This window comes from Elgaria multicarinata, chromosome 2 (genome assembly GCF_023053635.1).
Source record: "Elgaria multicarinata webbii isolate HBS135686 ecotype San Diego chromosome 2, rElgMul1.1.pri, whole genome shotgun sequence".
In the NCBI taxonomy this organism is placed as follows: domain Eukaryota; kingdom Metazoa; phylum Chordata; class Lepidosauria; order Squamata; family Anguidae; genus Elgaria; species Elgaria multicarinata.
Window position 1 is genome coordinate 145,863,109 of NC_086172.1, and position 23,242 is coordinate 145,886,350.

Sequence of the window (23,242 nt, forward strand, 5' to 3'; positions counted from 1 at the left end):
GGCACTTATTGCTTGAGACATTAGGGTGTGCCCGTATGCACATTTATGGCAATCCACAATATTGGTGGATATTGGAGCACCCACCAGCACAAATAAGCCCCGCTCCAAAAAGTATCGCAGCTGGCCCCAGTTTCAGAGTTAGCACCACATCAGAGAACCAAATTAACACAGCTCCCAACTCTGGAGCTGCACAGATTCGAAGCTAATGCAGCATCAGAGAACTGAAGTCATGCATCCAAATGGAAGTGCATAAACATCTTTCAGAGGGAATGCTAGGAAAAGGAGTGATTGGGGGAAGGGGCTGCCCACGTCACAGCCAGTCACAGGCATGCCCAGGATTTAATGTGGAGGCAGGGGGGTGCTTTAACTAAAAAGAATGGAGTAAAATGACATTCCAAAACTGTGGTTTCTCCAGGTAGAAGTGGCTGTTTCGGAGCTGCCCATGATGCCATGTGCTGCAAATGACTCACAATGAACCCAAGCTGCAGGAAATACCCCGTGAAGGCAGCCCCCTAATGAGAACTGAGTTTTGAAAAGTACTTGAATTATTGAAGGGGGGAGAAGCCCCACTCACCCTTTGTAATTGCTCCATTAACTTCTCCTTTTTAACTGGGTCCAGGGGAGAGGTTAATATGAATGACTCAGTGAAATTGCGAGGATTCAGGGATTGGGATGTGGAGGTATGAGCTTACCTGCTCAGCATGGAGTCCACCTCTTGGTTTGGCTCTCCAGGCAAACCAAAGAGATTCTGGGAATTTCATCAACTAATAAATATGGGATGAACATAAGAACATAAGAGCCATGCTAAATCAGACCAAAGGCCTATCTAGTCCAATATTCGGATCACCCAGTGGCCAACCAGGTGCCCCAATGAGAAGCCCACAATCAGGACATGAGTCCAATTTGCTCCTCCTGTGACTGGTAATTATCAGAATGGCTTCCATGTTATGAGTATCCTCCACGGCGGTCAACACCTGAAGAACGACAGTTTGGTGATATGATCTTGGAGGTGTGGATACAGAAGAGGACAATATAGAAGCTGGTACTCCAATTTATACAGACGAGACATCCTATAGTCAACAACCCAAGTAAGGCTACAAATTAAAGTACATTGTGGTTAGTTTACCTCAGAGCAGTATGCACGGAACAAAAGCATGTAAACAAATCCCAAACCAGAGAATAATTCCTGTTATATAGAAACCGCCCCTAGCATTATGCATGTGCTACTTCCTGCCCTTTCTTTGATTCTAGCTACAGAAAGCAGCATGCTGCTGATATATTCTGATTTGTAGCAATACCTTGATTCACCTGGGCAAATTAGTAAAACAGAATATGACTCATCCTCCAGCAGTTTCCTGCTGGGGTAGAATCAGGCATTCAGTGAATTCTTGAGAAAATGGTTTCAAAGAGAATGCTGGAACAATGTAATGCTCCTCCATAAGATGAGAATAGATTGATGTTGTGTATTCTATACCAAGGGTGAGGAAACATTATTGTTTTGGTTTGGAGAGCTGCATTCCCTTGGGGGTAATCTTCTGGAGAGTATGGATACAAGTGATGGACAGGGCTGATGCCAGTACTGTGGGGGAATGCAAGCAAAAGTGGGTGAGGAGCTGGATGCCTTCCAACCTCCTAGCCCAAATGACATAGAATCATAGAATAGCAGAGTTGGAAGGGGCCTACAAGGCCATCGAGTCCAACCCCCTGCTCAATGCAGGAATCCACCCTAAAGCATCCCTGACAGATGCTTGTCCAGCTGCCTTTTGAATGCCTCTAGTGTGGGAGAGCCCACAACCTCCCTAGGTAACTGATTCCATTGTCGTACTGCTCTAACAGTCAGGAAGTTGGGATGTGGCCACTCCTCCTGACATCATCAGACATGTAGCCATGACCCTGATGGCAGAGGTCACACTCCCCTGATGCCATTCAGTTCCCGGTGGGAGCATTGGGAGGATGATCCTACCAACATGTCTGCCGGAAACCACCTGCCCCTGTGCCTTCTCCCATTGGGGAAAGGATGTGGGACAGACAAAGTCACTTGATGTATTTGGTCACTGGAGGAACAGCATCCCTAAGCTATTGGGGAACAGGTTCTATAGAGCATTATATAAAACAAAAACAAAGCCAGTTGTGTTGGTCATAAGAAAAATGCTCAAATCCATATATTGTAATATCTTTATTAGGCCAACTCACAGACCACCAAAAAATGTGGAAGTTTTCAAGATCTCCAAATCTCTAATTCAGACATTCCTCAGGGCATTTGTCAGTACAGTTATGTATAATTAATACTACAGTGTCTGGCTGTAATTACAAATCAGGCAGCCAGAAATGTAAGGAGCTTAAAGAAGAAGTAAAAGACAGTAAAGGACACTAATTGATTTTCCAATTTTTCAAAACAGACCAGGGATTGGTGACCCATTTTGCAGGTGTGTACCTGGATCAGAGAAATGTTGAGTGTGTACTGCCCCACAGTGCAAAGGCAAATGTGGCAATAACATGGCCACACGGGCAGAGCTGATCAGCACTCGAGGGATTACATTACTACTATGTGCATGGAGGATGCGTTACTCCATTTAAGATTTGTTCTGATAACTTCTTCTTGGCTTCTTCAAAGGTCTTGCATTAAATGAAGGAGCAGAAGAGATGCACAGTATGGTGTGGCTTCTTGTCAGGGAAGAAGAAATTCCCTTCTTATATGCTATAAGTTATATGCTGTTGCGGGGCAGGGAGGAAACACTCTTCGAAAAAGTCTAAAACAGGGTTTGAAAGTGTCACCTACATTATCCCAACTTCTTCTCATTTGGATTCTAGGTCAGTGTTCTGTTTTTTATGCAGGAGAGATAAAGGCTTCAGGCTGTTTAGAAAGTTAATGGAGGAATGATGAACACAGTGAGGAAGTGTCTTTTAGAGAAGCTGCAATCATAGGATTTTGCATTAAGATTCTCTTGTTTTTCTCAGCTGCAGTTTTTCTTCTTTTTATTATATTTGACGTGCAGCAAATAAACAAAAATGAATTATGCTTCCAGCAACTTCCCTGCCTGATTCCTTTTGGCAGGAGTGTCCCATGGAGAATGGGGCAACGGGCGTCCTTTTTACACACTGATCCTCCATTACAGTGCACAGTATGTGACAGATGTCTGCTTAGATTAGTGTTTAGGCCTTACTCTTGCTCTTCTCTTGCTTGGCCCAGGACCTGTCAGGGAAAAGACGAGGAGAGATGGAGTTGAATACATTTTTGCATCTGTTTTCCTGCAGTTCTCACTGCCAGCTCAGACGAGGCTCTGAAAGTATAAACATGAATCGATGCCACAGCCTGAATTTTACCCAGTATGAAACTGTGTCAAATGTAGAGATGGAATTGGTCTCAGAAGACATCATGTCCAATGTTCCCTCTCCCTTATGGGAGGAATTACCAATCTCACCCACCCCAAATTCAACTGGCATAACACATTAAGTAGAAAGTGTTACATTTATTTTATGTATTTATTTAGGTGTTCAGCCCATCCTATCTCAGAGATTCTGAGTGAATATGAATGGTTGTAATACAGCGAAAGCCAGTTGTGACTAAGTGCCATTGAAAGCAATGGGATAGGAAATAACAGCCTCTTCTTAACTGAATTTACTCAAAAGTTTTATTGTTTCAAAGGGATTCATCTCCAAGTAAATGTGCATAGAATTTCAGCCATATGGCTTAATTCTGTTCATTACTTGAAAGTAACAGCACAATCCCATACATGTCTACTCTGAAGAAATAATATAATAAATACATAAAATAAGCACTAATACCTATTGAATTCACTCTCAAATAAGCATGTATAGGATTGCAGCCTAACTAAATAGTACCGTTTTTCTTGGATTGTGCTTAATACATTCATAAAATTTAGGCTGCAGTTCTGTACACACATTCCCTAGTAAATTGTGTACTTTAATCCTAAGCGTGCTTTCTCAGAAGTAAGTTTCCCTGTTCATCAGATGCATGCAATGTTTGAGGGTAACAGTACATGCATCTGATGAAGTGGACAGTGTCCATGAAACCTATTGTCAAAATAAAATTGTTAAGGTGCCACAAAGCTCTTCACTGTTTTTGCTGCAACAGAGTAACTACCCCTCTGGAAATTAATACAATATTAACAAATACCATAAATAGTAAATAGAATGACCACATTGTATGTTTACCCCTGCCCAATTTTTCTGGTGGTGTCTCTATACTCTATTGACCCCATAGTGGCAGCGCAGTGGTGCGTTGTTTAAATGACGCAGCCGCTAACTCACAGCCACATTAGGATTCCCTCCACCCAAACACTGCATGTTTTCAAGTGCCCATTTATGGCGACTTTTACCTTTGCTCTGGGTTATCCAGTGGCCATTGCAAAAAAGCTATTGAACATGGCAGAGAGAGAGAGAGGCTGAGTCTGTTGTTGTTGATGGGTAAGTACGGGAACGCAGGGTAAGGGGCGGGCTTTTCCAGCTGGATAGCCCATACTCCCTCCTGCCCTGTCTAGCTTTATCTATTTAGCCTTGCAGCAGCGATGCTGCGGTTCTTTGAGCTGATCCCCTTCCAAAGCAGCATCATATAGGTGCCCCCTCTGCTATGGGGGCTGAATGCCTTCTTTTAATAAACAGAAGCACCGGGGTTTGGGTTGGAGGTCTATAGACACTTTAGGAGTAGGAATCTGCATTTGGAGTCCCATATAAATGGCAGAGTTTCAGTCTGTTTGCCCAGTGTTTGTGTCTGGTTGTTGTGCAAGCTACTGGAGGCCTTTATAAGGGAAGATCACGGCCTGGGTCTTTTGGGAAAGGGGTGATAACGAGTCTCCTGGTTTTAGCGTGGCTGAGGCTTGAATGACGGTTGGTAATTGGCTTCTTTGTGTGTAAATCCTCTAAGTCGGGTCTCCAGAGAGATGGGAGTGCCACAGGCTGAGCCTCCTGGCTGCTCCTCCTGGCTGCAGGCCATGGGGCTGCGGAAACGAAGGGGAGGAAAGAAGAAAGAAAGAGGGCAGGTGGTTGTGTTTTTGAAAGGCTCTGTTTTGTTACAGCAATGGAAAATTCATCTATGATAATGAGACACTTCCACTCTGGATGTCTGTGAAAGGAAAATATTGATTTTCCAGTCAAAGGAGGAGAAAGCATCCCCCCACGCGTCTTCCTCTGTATTTTGACTCTCACACAGGTTCTGAAATTAAGATAGAATGTCATTTGAGGTTCTGTTGTGATGGAAGGTATCAAAGAGCTCAAAGCGAGATGCTTTCAGCTTTGTTGTCCGAACTCCATTACATGCACAGAATGATGGAATAGGAGGCGTGCATTTCGATCCTCAAAGCCCTTGCTGGGACAAGTCTCATTCATTTCAGCAGGGTTTACACTGGCAGAGCACTCTGAGGTTCAGGTGAATTTTTATTTAGTTTTGTCTTTTTACTTTCCTAACTCTACACCTATTTAAAAATGCAAAAAAGGAAAAAAGAAGAAGAAATATTTGAAAAGACAATGGAAGCAATGGAATTCAAGTGTCTTGTTCCCCCCATCCCCACAGGCCACATCCCTCTATGAATTTAACATTGTAAGTCAAGGATAATTCACCACACAATTTCAGTTAAGAAATTGGTTATTCTTCAGATTGATCACACAGTGGACCAAGTGAAATGTGGTGAAATGTGCCTGATGTAACTAAATTGGGAGATGTTTGTCTTATCTGCTGGCTGGAGAGTGAGCGCTGCAAATCAAATGATGATAATTATCCACTGCAGTATGTTGAAGCTATTAATTGATTAATCAGCATGATTAGCTAATTAACGGTAATTTTGCAGATTAGAATAATGCTCCAATGATCAGAGGGGCCTCTGCTTTCCCATTCCCTCTATGGGTGAAATCCAACTTTGTGGGACAGGACTTTCTCTTCCTTTCCTCCCTTCTGCAGCTTCCCCCCCCCCCCCCACCGCCTGTATTCTGAAAATCTACTCAGATTTTGGATATGTGTGGAGGGAATAACCCCCTCCTCATTCCACTAATGAAAGCAATTCCGTCAGCAGGATATCATTGGATTCTGTGTGCGACATCAGAGCTCCTAAGTATTCACAGAGAGCCTGCACAGGAGGGTGGGCGGGTGAGCAGAATATGTATGAAAGGTTGGGTCCCAGTTTGTTGTCATTACTGTGCCGTAGTCTGTTAGGTTAAGTAATGGATGTGATTTTGGAGCCATGCTCCTTTATCATCCCATCTTTGTATTTCTGCATTCAACAGAGGTTTTCAGATGACCAAAAGCAATACGTTTAGTGCATTATTAATACAAGCCACAGTTGAATGCCGCTGCTATGATATCCCTTCCCCAGGTAATGCATGAGAGCAGGGAAAACATGCTACAAGATGGGGAGGGGATAGTATATTCACCATTAAATAAATTGAATTGTGGAAGAGGCACACTCCCATGCTGCAGAGTGCACAGCCATGAATGAACTAATTTTAAAAGTGGGAGGGGGAAGAGACTGAAGGTTAATGAGATGATGAGGCATTGCTGGGGGTGAAGAGGTTACCTCTTCTATGCAAAACCCATAGTGTCCATTCTCATTTTCAGGGATGTGTCCTTGGGTGGCCTGATACTCTGGCCGTGACTAGGCTCATGTACCACTTCTCTCTTTTCCAGGATGCATGATCAAGATAAATTGAGATATGACTCAACTCACAGCACCTGAGATATTGTGCTCTAGTGATTCCTCACTCACGGTAGCTTGCAGGTGCTCCTATTCCTCACTCATGGTAGCTTGTCATGCTCCTATGCTTTCCAAGCATTTTCACGGTGTGGATGTGGGTGTGTGATTGGGGAAAGCCTGGTATTTGGGGGAATGGCAGAATGAAATGCTAGTATAGTTATGCAATTCTGTTATACCACAGCACCACCTAGAGTTTATGTAGCAGAACATTTAGGAAACCAGAGAAAGAAAAAAAACTGGGGAGAAAGTGTGTAGAGGATACAATGTTATTCCCACAATGAATCCGAATACAGAAGCCATGGTAAAGTTGTGGGTTAAAGTCCAAATCAAACCAAACAGGGTGGGAAGTATGTCAGAGGGATGCCAGTCCCCATGATGAAGGTCAAGTCTAGACAAGGAGAAGGGGTAGATCATTTGGATTTTCTGCTTCTGGTACCAAATTGCCTGGGGCTAGCCTTTAGTAAGATATACATTTATTTAAAAAGCAACAACAACGTACTCCCAGAGTACGAATGGTATGGGAAAAGGTAGGATAAACCACCTGGGCCCTGTCTTCACAGCACTGAGTTTGCACCACCTTCCTCCAAAACCCAGTGGTTTCCCTTACTCAGGGAGGTGTCGGTTAATCCCCATGCCAAGGAGGGTGTGCGGGGTTTCTGGTGGCCATCCAGGTACTGGAGCCACTCCCCACACTCTTCCTGGTAGAAGGTGACTAGTCGCCAGTAGCCTTCCACCAGGACCGACCCAGAGCAACGTCAGATGGTGGAAGAGCTGTAATGACCTCACTCCCAATGAAAAAGTTGGGGGTAAGCCCCCGACTTTTTCAATGCACAGCTTCGCAGGAAAGCTGCATCTGCGTCATATAACTGGTCAATCTGGTTGGCTGGTTCGACAGTAGGCTCTAGCAGCCATTAGTCCTTGGAGTGGTAGTGAGGGCCAAAGCGACGGCTGAAGAAAAACAGGTTCCGAGATGGGCCTAAGTTGAAGAGTCTGTCCCTCTCTCTTATTTTAACCACCTGAGTCATATTTACAAGAATGTGGAGTACCAGAAAGCTCACACATGTGATTGATGTTCTGTGGATGGAGAACTTCACATTCAAGAGCTGCACTTCACAATCAATTCAGTGGAGAAGAACTTGCAATAGTGGACAATATGCGGCAGCCCTTTCTGTCTGTCTTTCTGCGGCCTCAACCTAATGTTCTTGAGTGAGTGAGACCCAAACCAAAATAGATCAAGAGAATGATCCGAACAACCGGCTTCAGTGCCCTGGCTTCCACAAAGCCTGGGATCTGTAGGCAGCTTCTCTTCCTGTCCATATGAAGTCATCTGGGGCAGCCTGCCAAGGTGAAGAGTAGCATGAAGAAAGGAAAGCAGGAAGCCCTGGGTGTCAGCCTTGCCTCAGCTGTGTCAGTATCTTAGATCTGTGTCAGACAAACCAGCGTGCTTCCCTTTGATAACTTTCTGTTTTCATAGCATCCTAATAGGCAGCAGCGCGCAAAGCAAACCCATTGCAGATAAAAAGAGATCTCCATCTGCACATCCCATCTCAAGAGGGAGGTACTCTCTGTGATTAAAACCTGTCATTTAGAGTACAAGTTGAAATTACAGAACAAGATAAAGGGATATCTAAAGAGGGAGGCAGACCATTTTTCAGTACAAGCATGGAAGGGGAGGAAAGGAAACAAATAAAAACAGACGGAAGCTTTCTGTAGAACTCCCAAGAAAAAGACCTGGATTAATGAGTTATAGGTCACTAGGGCAAGGAAGCGATGGCACTGCAGAATGCCTTCAAGGTTTTCAGACTTGAACATAGAAAAGAGTATATTTTAGGAAATCTGCACTCAATTTTAGCATTTACCATATGGGTTTTGGTTTCTGAGACTGTTCCTGAGGGGTAAAGGTCTTGACCTTAGAAAATGCAATTTCTCATTGCTCATGGTTAGAGTGTAACAAGAGTAATGTTCCATCCAATGTAAATCATCATGCCAGTTGTGACATAACTGGGGATATTTTTACATTAATATATATTAAGATACATTTGTATTTATTTTATTATTTATAAAATGCCTAATCCTATGTAGGTTTCCAGTGGAAATGACATGATGCGAAAGGGAAAGGGGAGAGGAGGGGAGAGGGAAACAAATCAATTCAGGTACCCAAACATTCAATTACATAATGACCAAGGGGCCATCTATACGCCCTGTATACCCCATGGTGGCTGCACAGTAGTGCTGTGTTGTTTATACTACGCAGCCACCAACTCACACCTACCACAGGCTTTCCCCCTGAAACTGTGCACTTAAAAAGTCACTGACTTACTATGACTTTTTCATTTAGTCCAAGGTCACCACCTTCTTTGCTTGTCTGCCGGTGGTGACCTTGCTTCACATTGAGTCTGGGGCATTCCAGGGATGGATTGAGGCCCACAGTAGGTCGGGGGGATGGGGGGGCGAAGGCTGGGCAGAGGGCAGAGGGTGGTCTCAATGAGCTGAATGGCCTTCAGCACTGCCCAGAAAGCCCATGCTCCCTCCTGCCATGGGGATTTGCTGCTCCCACCCTGCATCTGTGATGCCACGGGTTTTTGAAGGAACGAGTGGCAAAGCTACACCGTCAAGTGGAATAGCAACTGAGGAGACGATTCTGTAAGGAGAAGAACCAAATGAGACTTGTTGCAAACCAAGCCAATTGTCATGTCTAGCCCTGCTCCCCCTGTTTTGGGAGAAGGTGTTTCAGGTAATCAATCAGAATCAGACTCTGAAGTAGAGGAGTCGGCACCAGACACAGGCCAGCCTGTACCAGTGGGGGAGAAAGCTCTCATGGGCTCTTCACCAGCTGGGAGTGAACCCTCTCCAGAGCTGATCTCCTCAAGGGAAAATCCTACACACTCAGTGGGAAGTGATCTTTCTTCTGGAGGAGAGCACTCTGACAGGCTGGCTGATGCTAGGATGTACCGCAAGCTAAAATGCATGGGGTGAAAGGAAGGTGTGAGAAAGCCGTATGGCTCGTATTGCATGAGAACCCACCTCCGAACCAGCCTTTCTGAAGTAACGGGCTTTGGGAAAAAGCTTTCTGTTCTCCTTGATAGAACAATTGTCTCGCTTTGTTTGCATAGTTTTGCCTAGGGGGAAGTTTCCAAGAGGTTAGACTCTCTTCAGGTGGGAAGAGATGTTTGTTGCTTAATAAAAGCTTTGTAGATTACCTAGCAGGCCTCCTCATTTGTCTCCCATCAAAAGCAGGAGTTTCCTGAAAAACACAACACCTACAGAGTGGTCCATGATGACTCAACCCCCCCCCCCCAATCTCTGTTGCAGATGTGTGGAAGGGCTGCTAACAGAATATTTAGGATATGCAACAACAGAAGATAGGGTAGAATCCAACGGGGTGCTTATGCCTTTGCTGATTCTATTACATCTCACCAATTCCCGCCCACAAGTGGCACCCTCTGCTTGTGGAATAAAGATATAGTGCTTCCACAGTAACCAAAAAGGAATGAAAATGCTCGTTTCTGGAACAAGGCAGGACAGCAGAGCTTGTGTAAGGGAGCTCCACCCACCTGACGCAATCAAGAAACAAGTGTTTCTGCTTGTTTGAGGGCTTCTTCTGTGGGAGTGCTAAATCTTTATTATGCAAGCAGTTTGTTTATTTATTTATTTATTTATTACATTTCTATACCGCCCAATAGCCGGAGCTCTCTGGGCGGTTCACAAAAATTAAAAACATTCAAAGTATAAAACAACAGTATAAAACCGTAATATAAAATACAATATAAAAGCTCAACCAGATAAAAACAGCAGCAGTGCAAAATTATAAATTTAAAACACCAAGTTAAAATTCATCCCGCTTGGCAACAGAATCGGATGGATGCAGGTCGGCAGGGGCTTAAGCACCCCATTGGATTCCACCCATAAACATTAATCTATGCATGAAAGATTGCAATGTTCTATTGCAATGTTCTATTTATATTTAAATAGTTGCTATACAGACAACACAAGAAGGCAAGCACTTACTTTACTTGGTTATTGCAGGTTCAGGATGTGTTCATAGCCACAGAAGGTAACAGTCCAACTCAAGCTCCTGGCAAGTTGGTAATATCAGTCAATTGAAGTGCCGCATCATCCAAGTTACTAAAACCAAAAATCTTCATGGACATTTAGATGCCACAGCTCCTGCCAGCTGACAATATTAGACAGTTTCAGTCCTACCTTTGTGGAAAACTTTTATCAGACAGCATGTCTTTTGATCAAATAAATGCAAATAATGGATTCTCAAACACAGGAGGTGCACGTGTGACCTCTCATCAATGGAGTCTTTTCAGTTCATACAGGCACATCAAAGTATGAAGGTATCACTAGCCCAGATTAAGTATGACTCTGTATTGTTATTCATATGTGACACCCATTTATTCATTTATATGACACAAGCTGAATGTCAGGAGATGTCATTAACCCATTTTTGGTCAGGTAACTGGAACAGGTAAAAATAGAACAATATATATATGAAAATATATTCTAACACAGATACCATAATTCTTGAAAACACTTCTCAGCAAAAATGCTGAATTCTAATTGAATTGGCTCAGTGGGACTGATTTCCTGTGAGAGGTAGGTTTGAATTTAAAGTCGCAAAAGCGGCCAGTTTTAAAACAGCCAGGCCGTTTTAACAGTGTGTGTGTGTGTGTGTGTGTGTGTGTGTGTGTGTGTGTGTCTTGTATTTTTAGCTCAGCTCTGATGCTGTGGGGAATTGTATGTGCGGAAATAAGCAGTAATATGCAAAACTGGTAAGATGGGACCTCATCAAAAGATGCTCAGATTTCATTTCTGCCTTTCCTTGTGATTTATTTCTGGTGAAAGCTGAGCTTCACTGTATCTCGGGAGAATTTTCCATGGAATTCCAGAATTTAGTAAGTTGCTGTTTTGGATCTGGGAGTAGGACAGAGGGATGACTTTCTCTACTGATGGACCCCTTCTTTACAAGGATTCCATGCAAAAAGAGTTACTGATAGGCTGCATCCAGTCAGGGTAAACCTAGTGACACACCCTAATGAGTCTGTCCAGCTGCTGTAGAGTTTCTGAGTTCTGTTGTCAAGGTCCCCTCCCTTCAGCCCAAGAAAAAAGAAAAAGAAAAGTGCTTTGGATTTTCTTGCCCAAAGCCCATGCACACAGAACTTAACAAAAACCTCCTGAAAAACCCAAGAACACAAATGGTAGCTTTGTAACCATGTGGCCCTTCATGTGGCAATATTTTTACTGAGAAATTCCTTTCTAAAGCAATGCAGCCAAATCTCCAAAAGGAAAACAACAACAACAACCTAAGACAATATCAGACACACAGAATTCCAAATAAAATTAAAAGTCAGTCTAACTTATCCAGTTACATGTTACATACTTGAGTAGAGTCTTGGGTTCCGGAGCATATGCAGAGTTCATTGCAGAGAAGATGGTCTGAGAGAGAGGACCTTGGCCCAACAGTCTTGATAGCCCAACAGTCTGCGAACCAAGGAGTGAGCAAACTCCTGTTTTTATGGATTCAGTAAAAGCTGGTCCCTTAGAGCAGATTGACTTTTGTTTGTTCCAGCCTCTTTACACCCTCCATTTCGGATGTCAGCGGTTTGCTGAACATACTCAGTAAATCAGAAAATTACTTAGTGGCTGGATCTGCCTACCTAACTCCACTGAAGTTGAATTATGAAGGAGCTGGTCTGCTGGAGAAGTCATTGCGCAAAAGAGTATACTTTTTTGGATTTGTATTGGGGAAGGGAGATATTAAATATGTCTGTTCAGACATCCTGGTATGGTGCCACACTACCAGATGGTCTAGGGGGCATGTTGAGCTAGGTCACAGACACATTAAAAAGTAATCTGGGAAATATAATATGGAATGAAACTGTGTGGTTCATAATTTTAGTAGAATGGGAAAACCTTCTGCCCAGCTGGATGATGTCATCAAGAAGCTACAGTTTTGTTTGTGAGTTAGTTGTTATAAAGCAGTTGGAAAAGTGTCCCAAAGTTGTTCTTTAGAAACAGCTGGTTGTATTGTGATTTTCCTATGACTTTTTCATGTATTGAAATACATATTTGTGACTCACAAGAATAGATGCACTCAAAAGTAGTAATGTAAGAAACCTTTCTCAAGGATGTGGATGACTGGCATCCCAGAGAGATTAGTCAGGGAGATCTTTCACATTTTGAAGTTGTTTGGGGAGAATTGGTTTGCTTGAAGTTTTTAAAAGTGTTGTTGTTGTTGCTGCTGCTGTTGCCATTGTTCAGGAACAAGTGTTTAGCAGCTGCTTATTTCCCCAAAATTTTGATAGAATTTAAACTGGAAAAAGGAAAACATGTTTTGGGTGCATAGAGTGAAAACTACACTTCGAAGAAAATATGTAAACTGCTGTATCTCAGCCATTTCATATCCCCAAACATTTAAATATGTGGTCATCCTACAGATCTCACTAAACAAACTCTCTGTGCATGATTTTGAGCTCCATCAGGAAAGCATTTTATTTCATTTTACTGGGCACTCACAGATTTTTGCGGGTCCCTCTCATGATGTCATCTGCCTCCCATGCGCTTCCTGCCCCTTCTAGCTTTCTTCATGTGACAAAAAAAAACCTAGTAAGTCCAACTTATTTTTAAAGATGGAAGTTGCTGTTATCTCCTGCTGTGTGCAGGAGAAGCAGCGCAATCAAAATGGCCTCCTGAATAAGGGACAAATGCTCTGGCAGAGAAGCAACGGTAAGCAAACGTGATTTTCCCCTGCGTGAGGATGCTCTTCATGAAGCAGGAACAGCCATCTTGATTTTAAGCTTCATCACACCTACACTTTTGTCCTGGTTTTCCCTCAAATTATCCCACTTTGTTTCCATAGTGTATGAAAGCTTACAAACTTACACCTGTGCGTTTGTACGTCCAGGGCCGGCGCTGCCATAGAGGCCAGTTAGGCTACCGCCTAGAGCTCCAAGGTAAGGGGGCACCGAACGGTGTGCCCGGAAGTCACCCTCCCACTCCCAGAGCCGCTCTGGCTGAGTGAGGGTAGCTTCCGGGTGCGCCGTTCCGAAGCCTTTCGCCCCTCCCCCCCAGCGTCCCTGGCTTGGCTTCATCTGGGCAACCGCCCTGCAGCCAAAGCCAACCCGGGACACTGGGGGGGCGGGGGCGGGCGGACGGCTCCACGTTCTGACTTCCGGTGTGTGCCGAACGTCAGAATGTGGAGCCGTCTGACTACCCTCCCCCAGCTTGGCTTCGGCTGGGCCAGTGTGTGTGTGTGTGTGGGGGGGGAATGGGCGACTCCATGTTCTGATGTCCGGCGTGTGTCAAAAGTCAGAATGTGGAGCCGTCCATTCGGGGGGCCCTAGTCCCGCCGGACGTCAGAACATGGAGCCGCCCGTTCCCCCCCCGTCCTGGCTAGGCTTTGGCTGGGAGGGCGAACGGAGGGCTCCACGTTCTGACGTCTGGTGCGCGCCGGACGTCAGAACATGGAGCTGTCTGACTGCCCTCCCCCAGCTTCCCGGCTTGGCTTCGGCTGGGCCCTCCCAGCCAAAGCCAAGCTGGGACGCTGGGGGGGGGGGCAGGCGAACGGACGGCTCCACTTTCTGGAGTCTGGGCACGCCGGAAGTCAGAATGTGGAGCCGCCTGCCCGCCCACCCCACCGCAGCGTCCCACCAAGCCGGGAGGACTTCGGGCGAGGGATAGGTAATGTGGCCTCATCCTCACCTGTCTCCACCTACCTGGGTGGGTGGGTGGTGGTGCTGGTGGTGAAAGCAGCTCACCTTGCCTAGGGCGCAAAAAAGCCTGGCATCGGCCCTGTGTACATCCCAAGCCTCTTTACACCTCTCCTGTAGCGTTGCTGTTATCCCGCTGTGGTTCATCTTGGTTGTTGGAAGTTGGACAACTCCCCCTCCATTCATCCTGTCAAAAACCTCCCTCCCCCACTTCCATGAGCTTTCGCATTACCGGAAGAACCAGACTTTCTTGCACCAAAATACGTCACTAAGTGGTAGGGGGGAACAACCGCAATCACTGCAGGACATGGTTGGTGTCATCAGAGTCCTTTGCATGCAATTTGCTGCAACAGCAGACTATAAGGTAGATGTCATCAGAGTCCTTTGCATGCAATTCGACATGACTGGTGTGATAGAGCTCTTTATGACGATTAAAACGTTCAGGCATTATCATCTGTGTTGCGTAGAGAATCTGAATTCCACAGCTTTGGAACTGCCAGCAGTTTAAAGGTTTTCCCTTGAAATGCAGTTTTTACCTGTTTGTGTTCATTTCTTGAGTACATATTAAATGTATAAATAGTATGTATTGTGTTAAAATTATATTTGTCTTGTGAACTACCCCAAAGGCTGCAGATTATAGGGGCAACTTCTGGCTATTTGGGCTGCTGGTTAGGAAGCGATAGTTCTTGGAGCCAGATTTCCATTTTAAAAGAGTTTTTAAAGTCTGAACAAACTCCTGCAGCTGCCACATTACTAGACTGTTGTTTTTCTCGCCTTTTTGCTTCCCTTTCATTTGCTCCAGGGGATGTAGCAGACGTTCAGAGCCTATAATAAGTTATTCCAAGGCAGCCTCCATGCTGATTCTATGGATTTCAATTTCCACACTTTCCCCTCTAGACGGTTCCTAACTAATATCCTCATTTTAGCAACGTCCCCCATGGGAATGCTCTTGCACAGCTCTGCCCTTCTGGGATTAACAGAAATCCACATTATTAGTGGAAAACAATTTCTGAAATTTTGTCGGCACTTTTCAGAGCAAGATTATTTCTTTGTAGCAAAATTAAACAAGGCAAGCTGAAGAAAAATGTAATTTAACACATTTTTTATTAGTCACATTGAATTGTGTAGTTAGCTATTATTTTGAGCCATTTAAGAACAAGTGATGAATTTACAAGCCTCGCGGTTTTGCGGGGGAGCATGGTCAAGGTTCCTTCTTTATCTTTTTTTAGCCTATCCTATTCTACAAGAACTCAGGAAAGGTTATATACTTAAATGAGGGCCACATACACACCGCAGCCGATTTCTTGTGGATTGTAGCCCACTTTAGAAACCCCGCCCACTTTGGTTCTGGATCCATCCAGTTTTGGCTCTAGCCTGCACACTGCTGGAATGCGGAACCTGACAGGTTTCAACTGAGGCAAAACTAGCAAAGGTCTCAGGCTTGCTTGTGACTAGGGTCAGCATGCTTATGTGAGAATAAGCATGAACCCACTTGTGCAGGTTTGGGGGGTACAGCAGGATTTACCTGGAAATGGTGTTGTGACAAACCCCTGCTCGTGATGTAGCTCAACAGTGTTTGTTTGTTTGAAGACATTATTACAAAAGGATTTCAGAGCAGTCTACCCCCTACATCAGGGGTATGCCATTGCCACAGGTTGCCCTCCAGATGTTTTTGCCTACAACTTCCATCCACCCTCATCATTGGCTAGGCTGATGGGAGTTGTAGGCAAAAACATTTGGAGGGCCACAAATTGCCCACCACTGCCATAAGGATCCGGCAAAATGGCCCCAGGACAGGAAACCTAAATAAATCACCTCTTACCCTTTTGTTCCCCAACACCCATAACTCTGGTATTAGAAGCCTAACTGCTATGCAATCTACATGACTAGTTTCCCATTGTGAATTCATGCAGGTATCTGGGGGAAATGGCACCTGTCCCTTTCCTGGCTCATGTGCTGTGCTTGCAGTTCTACTGCAGTATGCTCAAGTGGATGTGAACATCTGCACTCTGGATTTGCTGTTATTGTGCAGCTTCTAAATTCAGGATTAGGGAACCAGAATCTTGGAGGAGGAGGACTCTGAAAGGCCTCTTCCTCCAAGATGGCAATGCTGGCATGCCATTGAGTTCAATCTTTTAACTGGCATTCATTGTCCAATGGCCAGTACTGTTATACCAGATGTTCCTTTCAGGTGAATATTGCTAAAGCATATTTCACAAAATATCCAGTGGTTCTGGCTTGATGAGTGACAGAGAATGTGTTATACCAAACTCAAAGCAAAGAATGAGCGGAGTCAAGGAAAATATCCAAGACCATTAGGGCAGAGGTGCACAAACTTTTTTCAGATTGGAGGCATCATTGGGTGTTGGCTGACCTTTTTTTTGGGGGGGGGGCACATGAGAAAAGTGGTTATGTCTTAAAAGGAGAGTTTGTACAAAGAAAAGCAGACATCAAGCCTGGAAACTTAGGGGGTGTCTTCACGGCGCTGGGTTGTTGCTGTGTCCCTTGGAAACCTCGTGCTTTCCCTCCTACGGGGTGGTGTTGGGTAATTCCTATGCCAAGGAGGGAGCGCAGGGTTTCTGGGTGGCCATCCGGGGACTGGAGCCACTCAAGCCTTCTTCGTGGTGGAAGGCGACCAACTGCAGGTCGCCTTCCACCAGGCACCACCTGGGCATGCTTCTGCTGCGACTCCAGAGCGAGGCGAAGGGCTGTCTTGACATCATCTTGCCTCACTCCAGAGAAAAAAGTCGGAGTAAGTCCCCAACTTTTTTCCTCCGCAGCTTTGGTAGGAAGCCAATCGCTGCGCAATAGCAGCAGTGTCATATAATTGACGCTGCGCCACCCCCCACCCCCCACCCAGGGCTTTCCAAGCGTATAGACAACCCCTTAGTAATCTTATACTGGATGAAAAGGATTGGACTCGAGCTCTTTACAGTCTTTCTGTAGTCTTAATCAGATGACAAACAGGACACACTGAATGTGTTGAGGAAGAGGGTAAGATCTCAGTGACAACCCACCTGTCCTCCACGTGTAGGCATGTCAGCTCTGTCCAGATGCTTGGAGGTCAAAGACAAGAGCAATCCTCTTCCCTTCATACCCCCGCTCCATCCCAGGCCCTGGTTTTGCTCATTCCATTAGTTTTGTACCAGTTACCAAATGTTTCCTCATCCCATGTTCTTGTATACATCAAAGTCGAAACCATTGATAAATGCATTTGTCTTTTCTGCTTTTTATTATCTTTCATTATATAAAACATAATGGGCCCCTTCAGAGGTTTCTTCTGAACAGGTTTCTTTTCTCATGTGCTTCTCTCCATTATGGCTCAAGTACAGTAGAAATCTCAGACATTAACATGCTATTTTAGAATAAGATGTACATCTGAACTATACAGAACATGCCGAGCCTCTTACAGAATAGCTACAGCGTGCACAGATAGATCCAAGAAAGAGGACAGGGAGCTCCAGTCTGTGCCTCTAGACACTGGCGTGAGAAGTTGGGGAAAGAGAATGCGAAGTGCTGAGGGCTCAGGTGTGAAGCTTGAGGAGGGGAGGGAAGGGGAGGGCAGTGAAAGGAGAGACTCTAGCTTTCCAGGGGAAAGATTACAACAATCTTCCTAATAGGAAGTACCTGGAAAATTGTTAATACTTCTCAACAGTCAATGTCTCACCCTGTGTTTGATCCACAGTATTTTAATTCGGAAGGTGGTGCATACTAAGCTCATACTATAAATGGAAGATGGCCAAAGAGTTATCTCCATTTAGCCAAGAGTTGGTTTCCACTACTTCTACCTCTTTTGCCATCTCTGCTGTTTGCCTACCTGCCTGCCTGCCTTCCTTCCTGCCTGCCTTCCTTCCTTCCTTCCTCCCTCTTGAACAGCCCCTGCCACCCCCATTTCTTCCTTTTCAATCATCCTCAAGCCCATTTTCCATCCTTCTTGTCTTTACAGTTCCCCACACTTCCCTTTCTATTTCTCACCCTGTCCCTGAGCACCTTTAAGAACATAAGAAGAGCCATGCTGGATCAGGTCAAGGGTCCATCTAGTCCAGTGGCTGACCGACTGACAATCAGGAACCCACGAGCAAGACACAGGTTCAACAGCACCCTCCTGCCCATGATCCCCAGCAACTGCTGTATATAGGCTTACTGCCTCTGATACTAGAGGTAGCACATAGCCATTAGGCCTAGTAGCCATTGATAGCCTTCTCCTCCAGGAATGTATCCAACCCCCTTTTAAAGCCACCCAAATTGGAAGCCATCGCTACATCTTGTGGTAGTGAATTCCATAGTTTAACCATGCGCTGTGTGAAGTACTTCCTTTTATCTGTTCTGAATTTCCCACTAATCAGCTTTATGGGATGACCTGGGTTCTAGTATTATGAGAGAGGGAGAAAAATTATCCGTACCAGGCAAAATTTTGTACACTTGTACCATGTCTCCTCCTTTTCTCCAAGCTAAACAATCCTAACTGTTGTAACCTTTCCTCATAGGAGAGATGCTCCAGCCCCTTGATCATTTTAGTTGCCCTTTTCTGCACTTTTTCCAGCAATAAAATTCCTTTTTCATTCACCCTAATCTGCACAATCTCCAGAGTCCCTTCACTGTCGACACATTCTCTAATTGTTCTCCTGCTGACACCAATGGCGAAGTGGGGCAGCCATCCAAGGCTACACCTCTGTGGCAACATTTGCAGCCTGCTAGCTTAGGACTTCTTCATTCATTTCTGTTCACTTCCTTGTACTGTCTGGGAGACACACTCAAGGCACAGACTGCTCTTTCTTGCCTTTTATTCAGAATTGCTATCCTATTAGTGGATAAGTAAACACACAGCAATTAAATACCACATGGCTTTAGGAAGGTATAGCACTATACAGGCTCTATCAAGCACAGAGACTTGAAGAAGCACCTCCTTCCCCTAGTAAGCTTTGGGGCATTGTTTTCTTCCCCTATTCAAAACCCTTCAATGCCCCTTCTGGACTTTGATAATTAACAAACAACATTTTCTCCCTCTGGCTAGGAAAAGAGCTGAAATTAAATCCTTGCCTCAGGAAAGGGAGATTTTTTGCTTTCGTGTCATGCAAAGGCATGGAAGTAAAATAAAAAATATTTGTGCTTTGCTGGCCATAATTGGAAGTTTGCTTCACACTAGTAATTTTTTCTTTTGTCTGTAACAACAGAGGCTGGGAAACTGCCTTGGGGAGGCAGACACAGCTTGGCTTATCGGATATTATTTCAACTAGAAGGACCAAGTCACCTTATCTCTCCACATCACTTGTTTCTCCTGACGTTCTTTCCATGGTCTGATTAGAACCCTCTCTATCCCTTACTAACTTCAGCTCTGCTGAAGGATTTGGGCTTGTTTATTCATATGTGGCATTTTGTTTTTACACTACCCATCCTCAAGAGGCTCAGGGCAGCTTCCAGCCACTTTAAAACATTTCATATTTGAAACATATATAATACTGTAAAAAGGAACACAGCTACTTAAAAACAAATGCCCCTGTACACATCTCTTGCTATCAAATGCCTGTGTGAACAGGGAAGGCTGATGGTATTTTCAAGAGGCCTGGAGGTCCAGACATATGTGGGCCTTTGCTGAGAGTATGCTCTACACCCAGAGAGGGCCAACTCAGAGAATGTCACTCAGCCTGCTGTAGGTGACCATATTATAACAATGGCACATTCAACCCAATACCCCCACAAGATCATAGAGGCCTCATGGGCTTATATCTCAGATGTGGGAATCTGTGGCCCTCCAGATGTTTCTGCACTCCAATTCCCAGCAGAGCCAATGGTTAGGGATTATGGGAGTTGTAGTCCAACAACAACTTGCGGGCTAAAGGTTGGCAAGCACCATGAATTGTGTTCTGAAGCACACTAGGCAGATGTTGGAACATTGCGGACAGTGAGTGGACATGTTCTACACCAGCTGAGAACATAAAAAGAGCCATGCTGGATCAGGCCAAGGGTGCATCTAGTCCAGCATTCTGCTCACACAGTGGCCAACCAACTGTCGACCAGGGATCCACAAGCAGGACACAGTGCAACGGCACCCTCCCACTTGTGTTCTCCAGCAACTGGTGCATAAGGGCTTTCATAGCATCCCCTAATTCAGTCCACAGCTAAGGTCAAGCACAGATTCAGAACTGAGACTTGAGTCACGTGTAGAGGCAAACAATATTTAACTAGGTACAATTTGCATACACTGTACCTCCAAAGACTGAATTATCTCACCTAACAAATACATGCATTCTTTGAACCATTTGGTGGACAGAACACAATCTTGAAGCACTTCACAGTGAAGAGATAACCAACTCGGCCATAACCACCCTCTTGCGTTCTTCCTTCCAGTTAGGAACAGACCCACCACAAGGCAACAACAAATATTTGCCATGATTTAGTTCTATCAGCTTCAATATCCATATTAAAAGCTCAAAGAAAGAATACATTTGGACTTTAGTGGAACTAAATTAGCTAAAATACAAGCATTACAACTTACAGCACAATCCTATGCATGCCTACTCAGAAGTAAGTCTCACTGAGTTAAATGGGGCTTACTCCAAGGTAAGTGGATATAGGATTGCAGCTTTAATTTCATTGTGTGTACAGTGTCAGGCACAACGAAGCTCCCAGTTCACGTGGAGATTCTAATGACGGCTATAGAACCATTTTTTAACATGGAAAATCTAATCACCATAAAATGTCTTATCTTGGGAACTTTTGAGGTACGGTCATATGCATTTGCCTCCGTATGTGGAAGTCTTCAATATTCAGGAAAGTGCTTCTGAATGTCATAAAAAGCAATCATTCTATGATTCTATGATCATGCCACATCACCTGTTGGTTACTTTTCCATGCAAGAATGGTCATGTTAACTCACTCTGCATGACACAACCCAAAATATAATTAAAACTAGAAGGCCCTTGAGGACTTTTGCAAGCCTGTTCAATGAGTTCAGTTATAATAACTGTAATAAATTACACACAAACTATTTTTCACTGTCTTATTTAAAGCAGCTATCTGTTTCGAGACTGAAGCAATGACTGAATGTGACTCTCCAAACCCAGGTCTTGTCATTATGAAATGAGACTGTGGGGGAAAGCCTGACACCTGAAATGTGGGTTGAGAAGCAGTTTATATGCACAGCGTCTCTGAGCGAGAACCTGATCAAAGCTGGCTTGATAGCTAGCTACCAAAGGGTGAATTAGTAGCATTTGATCCTGCAGGTAGTGTCAGTGGCATAAAACGTTAATATCCTGACAAATACTGTTTTTGCCATCGCTGCATAGCCCTCAGGTCGATCTCCAAAAGGAAAAAATACTTTAAATGAATTGAATATTCCCCAACATTTCCCTTCACTGTGTGCCCTGAGTAAGACAGGGGCTTGGATCCAACAAGTGACTGAACTTCACAAACAGCATGTCTAGCACACAAAAAACATCGGTTTGAAAACACCCTGCAGACAAAGTTTTAAAATCCACCCCATTCTCCCTTTTTGTTCCTGGCAATCTCACAATCCAGGCCTTTCAGACTGCGCTATCTTTTATACTAAGGATGCGGGTTGCATTTTTTTTTAGTTTGTCAATCCATGATGGAAAATAGGTCACAGTCTATTCTTCTGAAAAAGGATGAGTCCACACAGACAGTTTGAGCACAGATCTCTGTGTAGGAAAAAACGTCATAACACTCCTTGTAAGTATGGGGTCCTGCGTTACACAGGAAAGTACGTAATCCAAGAGAATTATCCATCAGGTGCAGAGAGGTGGGCATTTACGCAAAGGTCTTTACTATACATGGCCACCTTTAGATAGGTAAGCGATCAGTGCGACAACCACTCCAACGTACACGCCTGTGCCGATGGTGATGGAGAGCGCAGCAAGGAACAGAGCTCGCCGGGAAGCTGAGCTTGCCAGGTGGAAGTCCCCCTTGGAGATGGCCTTACTTGTCTGGAAGCAAACAAAGCAAAATAATACTTAGCCAACTCATCAATATATCACAGCCCTCCTCATAGCTAATAACATCAGTCGCTTTCCACTGAAGAGGGCCTGCTATTGTCTACCAAAGCAAGGTCTATCAACATTGTCTACCAAAACAACGGGTGCGGGGATGAATAAAATAATTGCATTGAGCTAATGTGATGCGGTGGCTAGAGTGTTGGACCTAGGCCAGGGAGACCCAGGTTCAAATCACCACTCATCCACAAAGCTCCTTGGACAACTCTCAGTCTCAGTCACTGTCTCTCAGGATTATTTTATTTTATTACATTTATATCCCACCCTTTTTTCCTCTTGCAAGGCAGTTTACATGATCCTCCTCCTCTCTATTTTATCCCCACAACAACCCTGCGAGGTAGGTTAGTCTGAGAGTCTGTCACTGGCCTAAAGTCATCCAGTGAGCCTAACAGTGGAGTAGGGACTAGAACCTGGGTCTCCTGAGTCTCAGTCCAACACTCTAACCAATACACCACACTGGCTGTCAGTGAATCTCAAGGTTATTGTGAAGATATAAGTTGGGAGACCATGTATACCTTCCTGAGCTCCTTAAAGGAGCGGTATGATAAAAACATGATGATGATGATGATGATGATGATGATGATGATGACGATGATGAACCCTGCTGCAACAGAACGAATATTGACAAAATTGTTGTAAGTTGCCTTGAGCCCACAGGTTACAGCAAGGTATAAATATAATAAATAATTCAGGATGGGCTTATTGTTAGCTATGATAGTTAAATGAAACTTCTGGGTTCAGAGACAACATATCTTCAAATATCAGATGCTGGGACAAACAACAGAAGATAACTATGATCATAATATTCTACTTG

At 44.4% G+C, this 23,242-nt stretch overlaps 1 protein-coding gene across 1 annotated transcript in view; it reads right to left on the bottom strand.

The window, feature by feature from the left end:
• Positions 1–17,643: 17,643 nt before the first annotated feature.
• Positions 17,644–23,242, bottom strand: part of SYNDIG1L (synapse differentiation inducing 1 like) — a 57,994-nt gene continuing 52,395 nt past the window's right edge. The window contains exon 4 of the mRNA XM_063117862.1: positions 17,644–22,362. Within this exon, the coding sequence (XP_062973932.1) occupies positions 22,204–22,362 (159 nt within the window). The 3' untranslated portion in view covers positions 17,644–22,203. The remainder of the gene's footprint in view (positions 22,363–23,242) is intronic.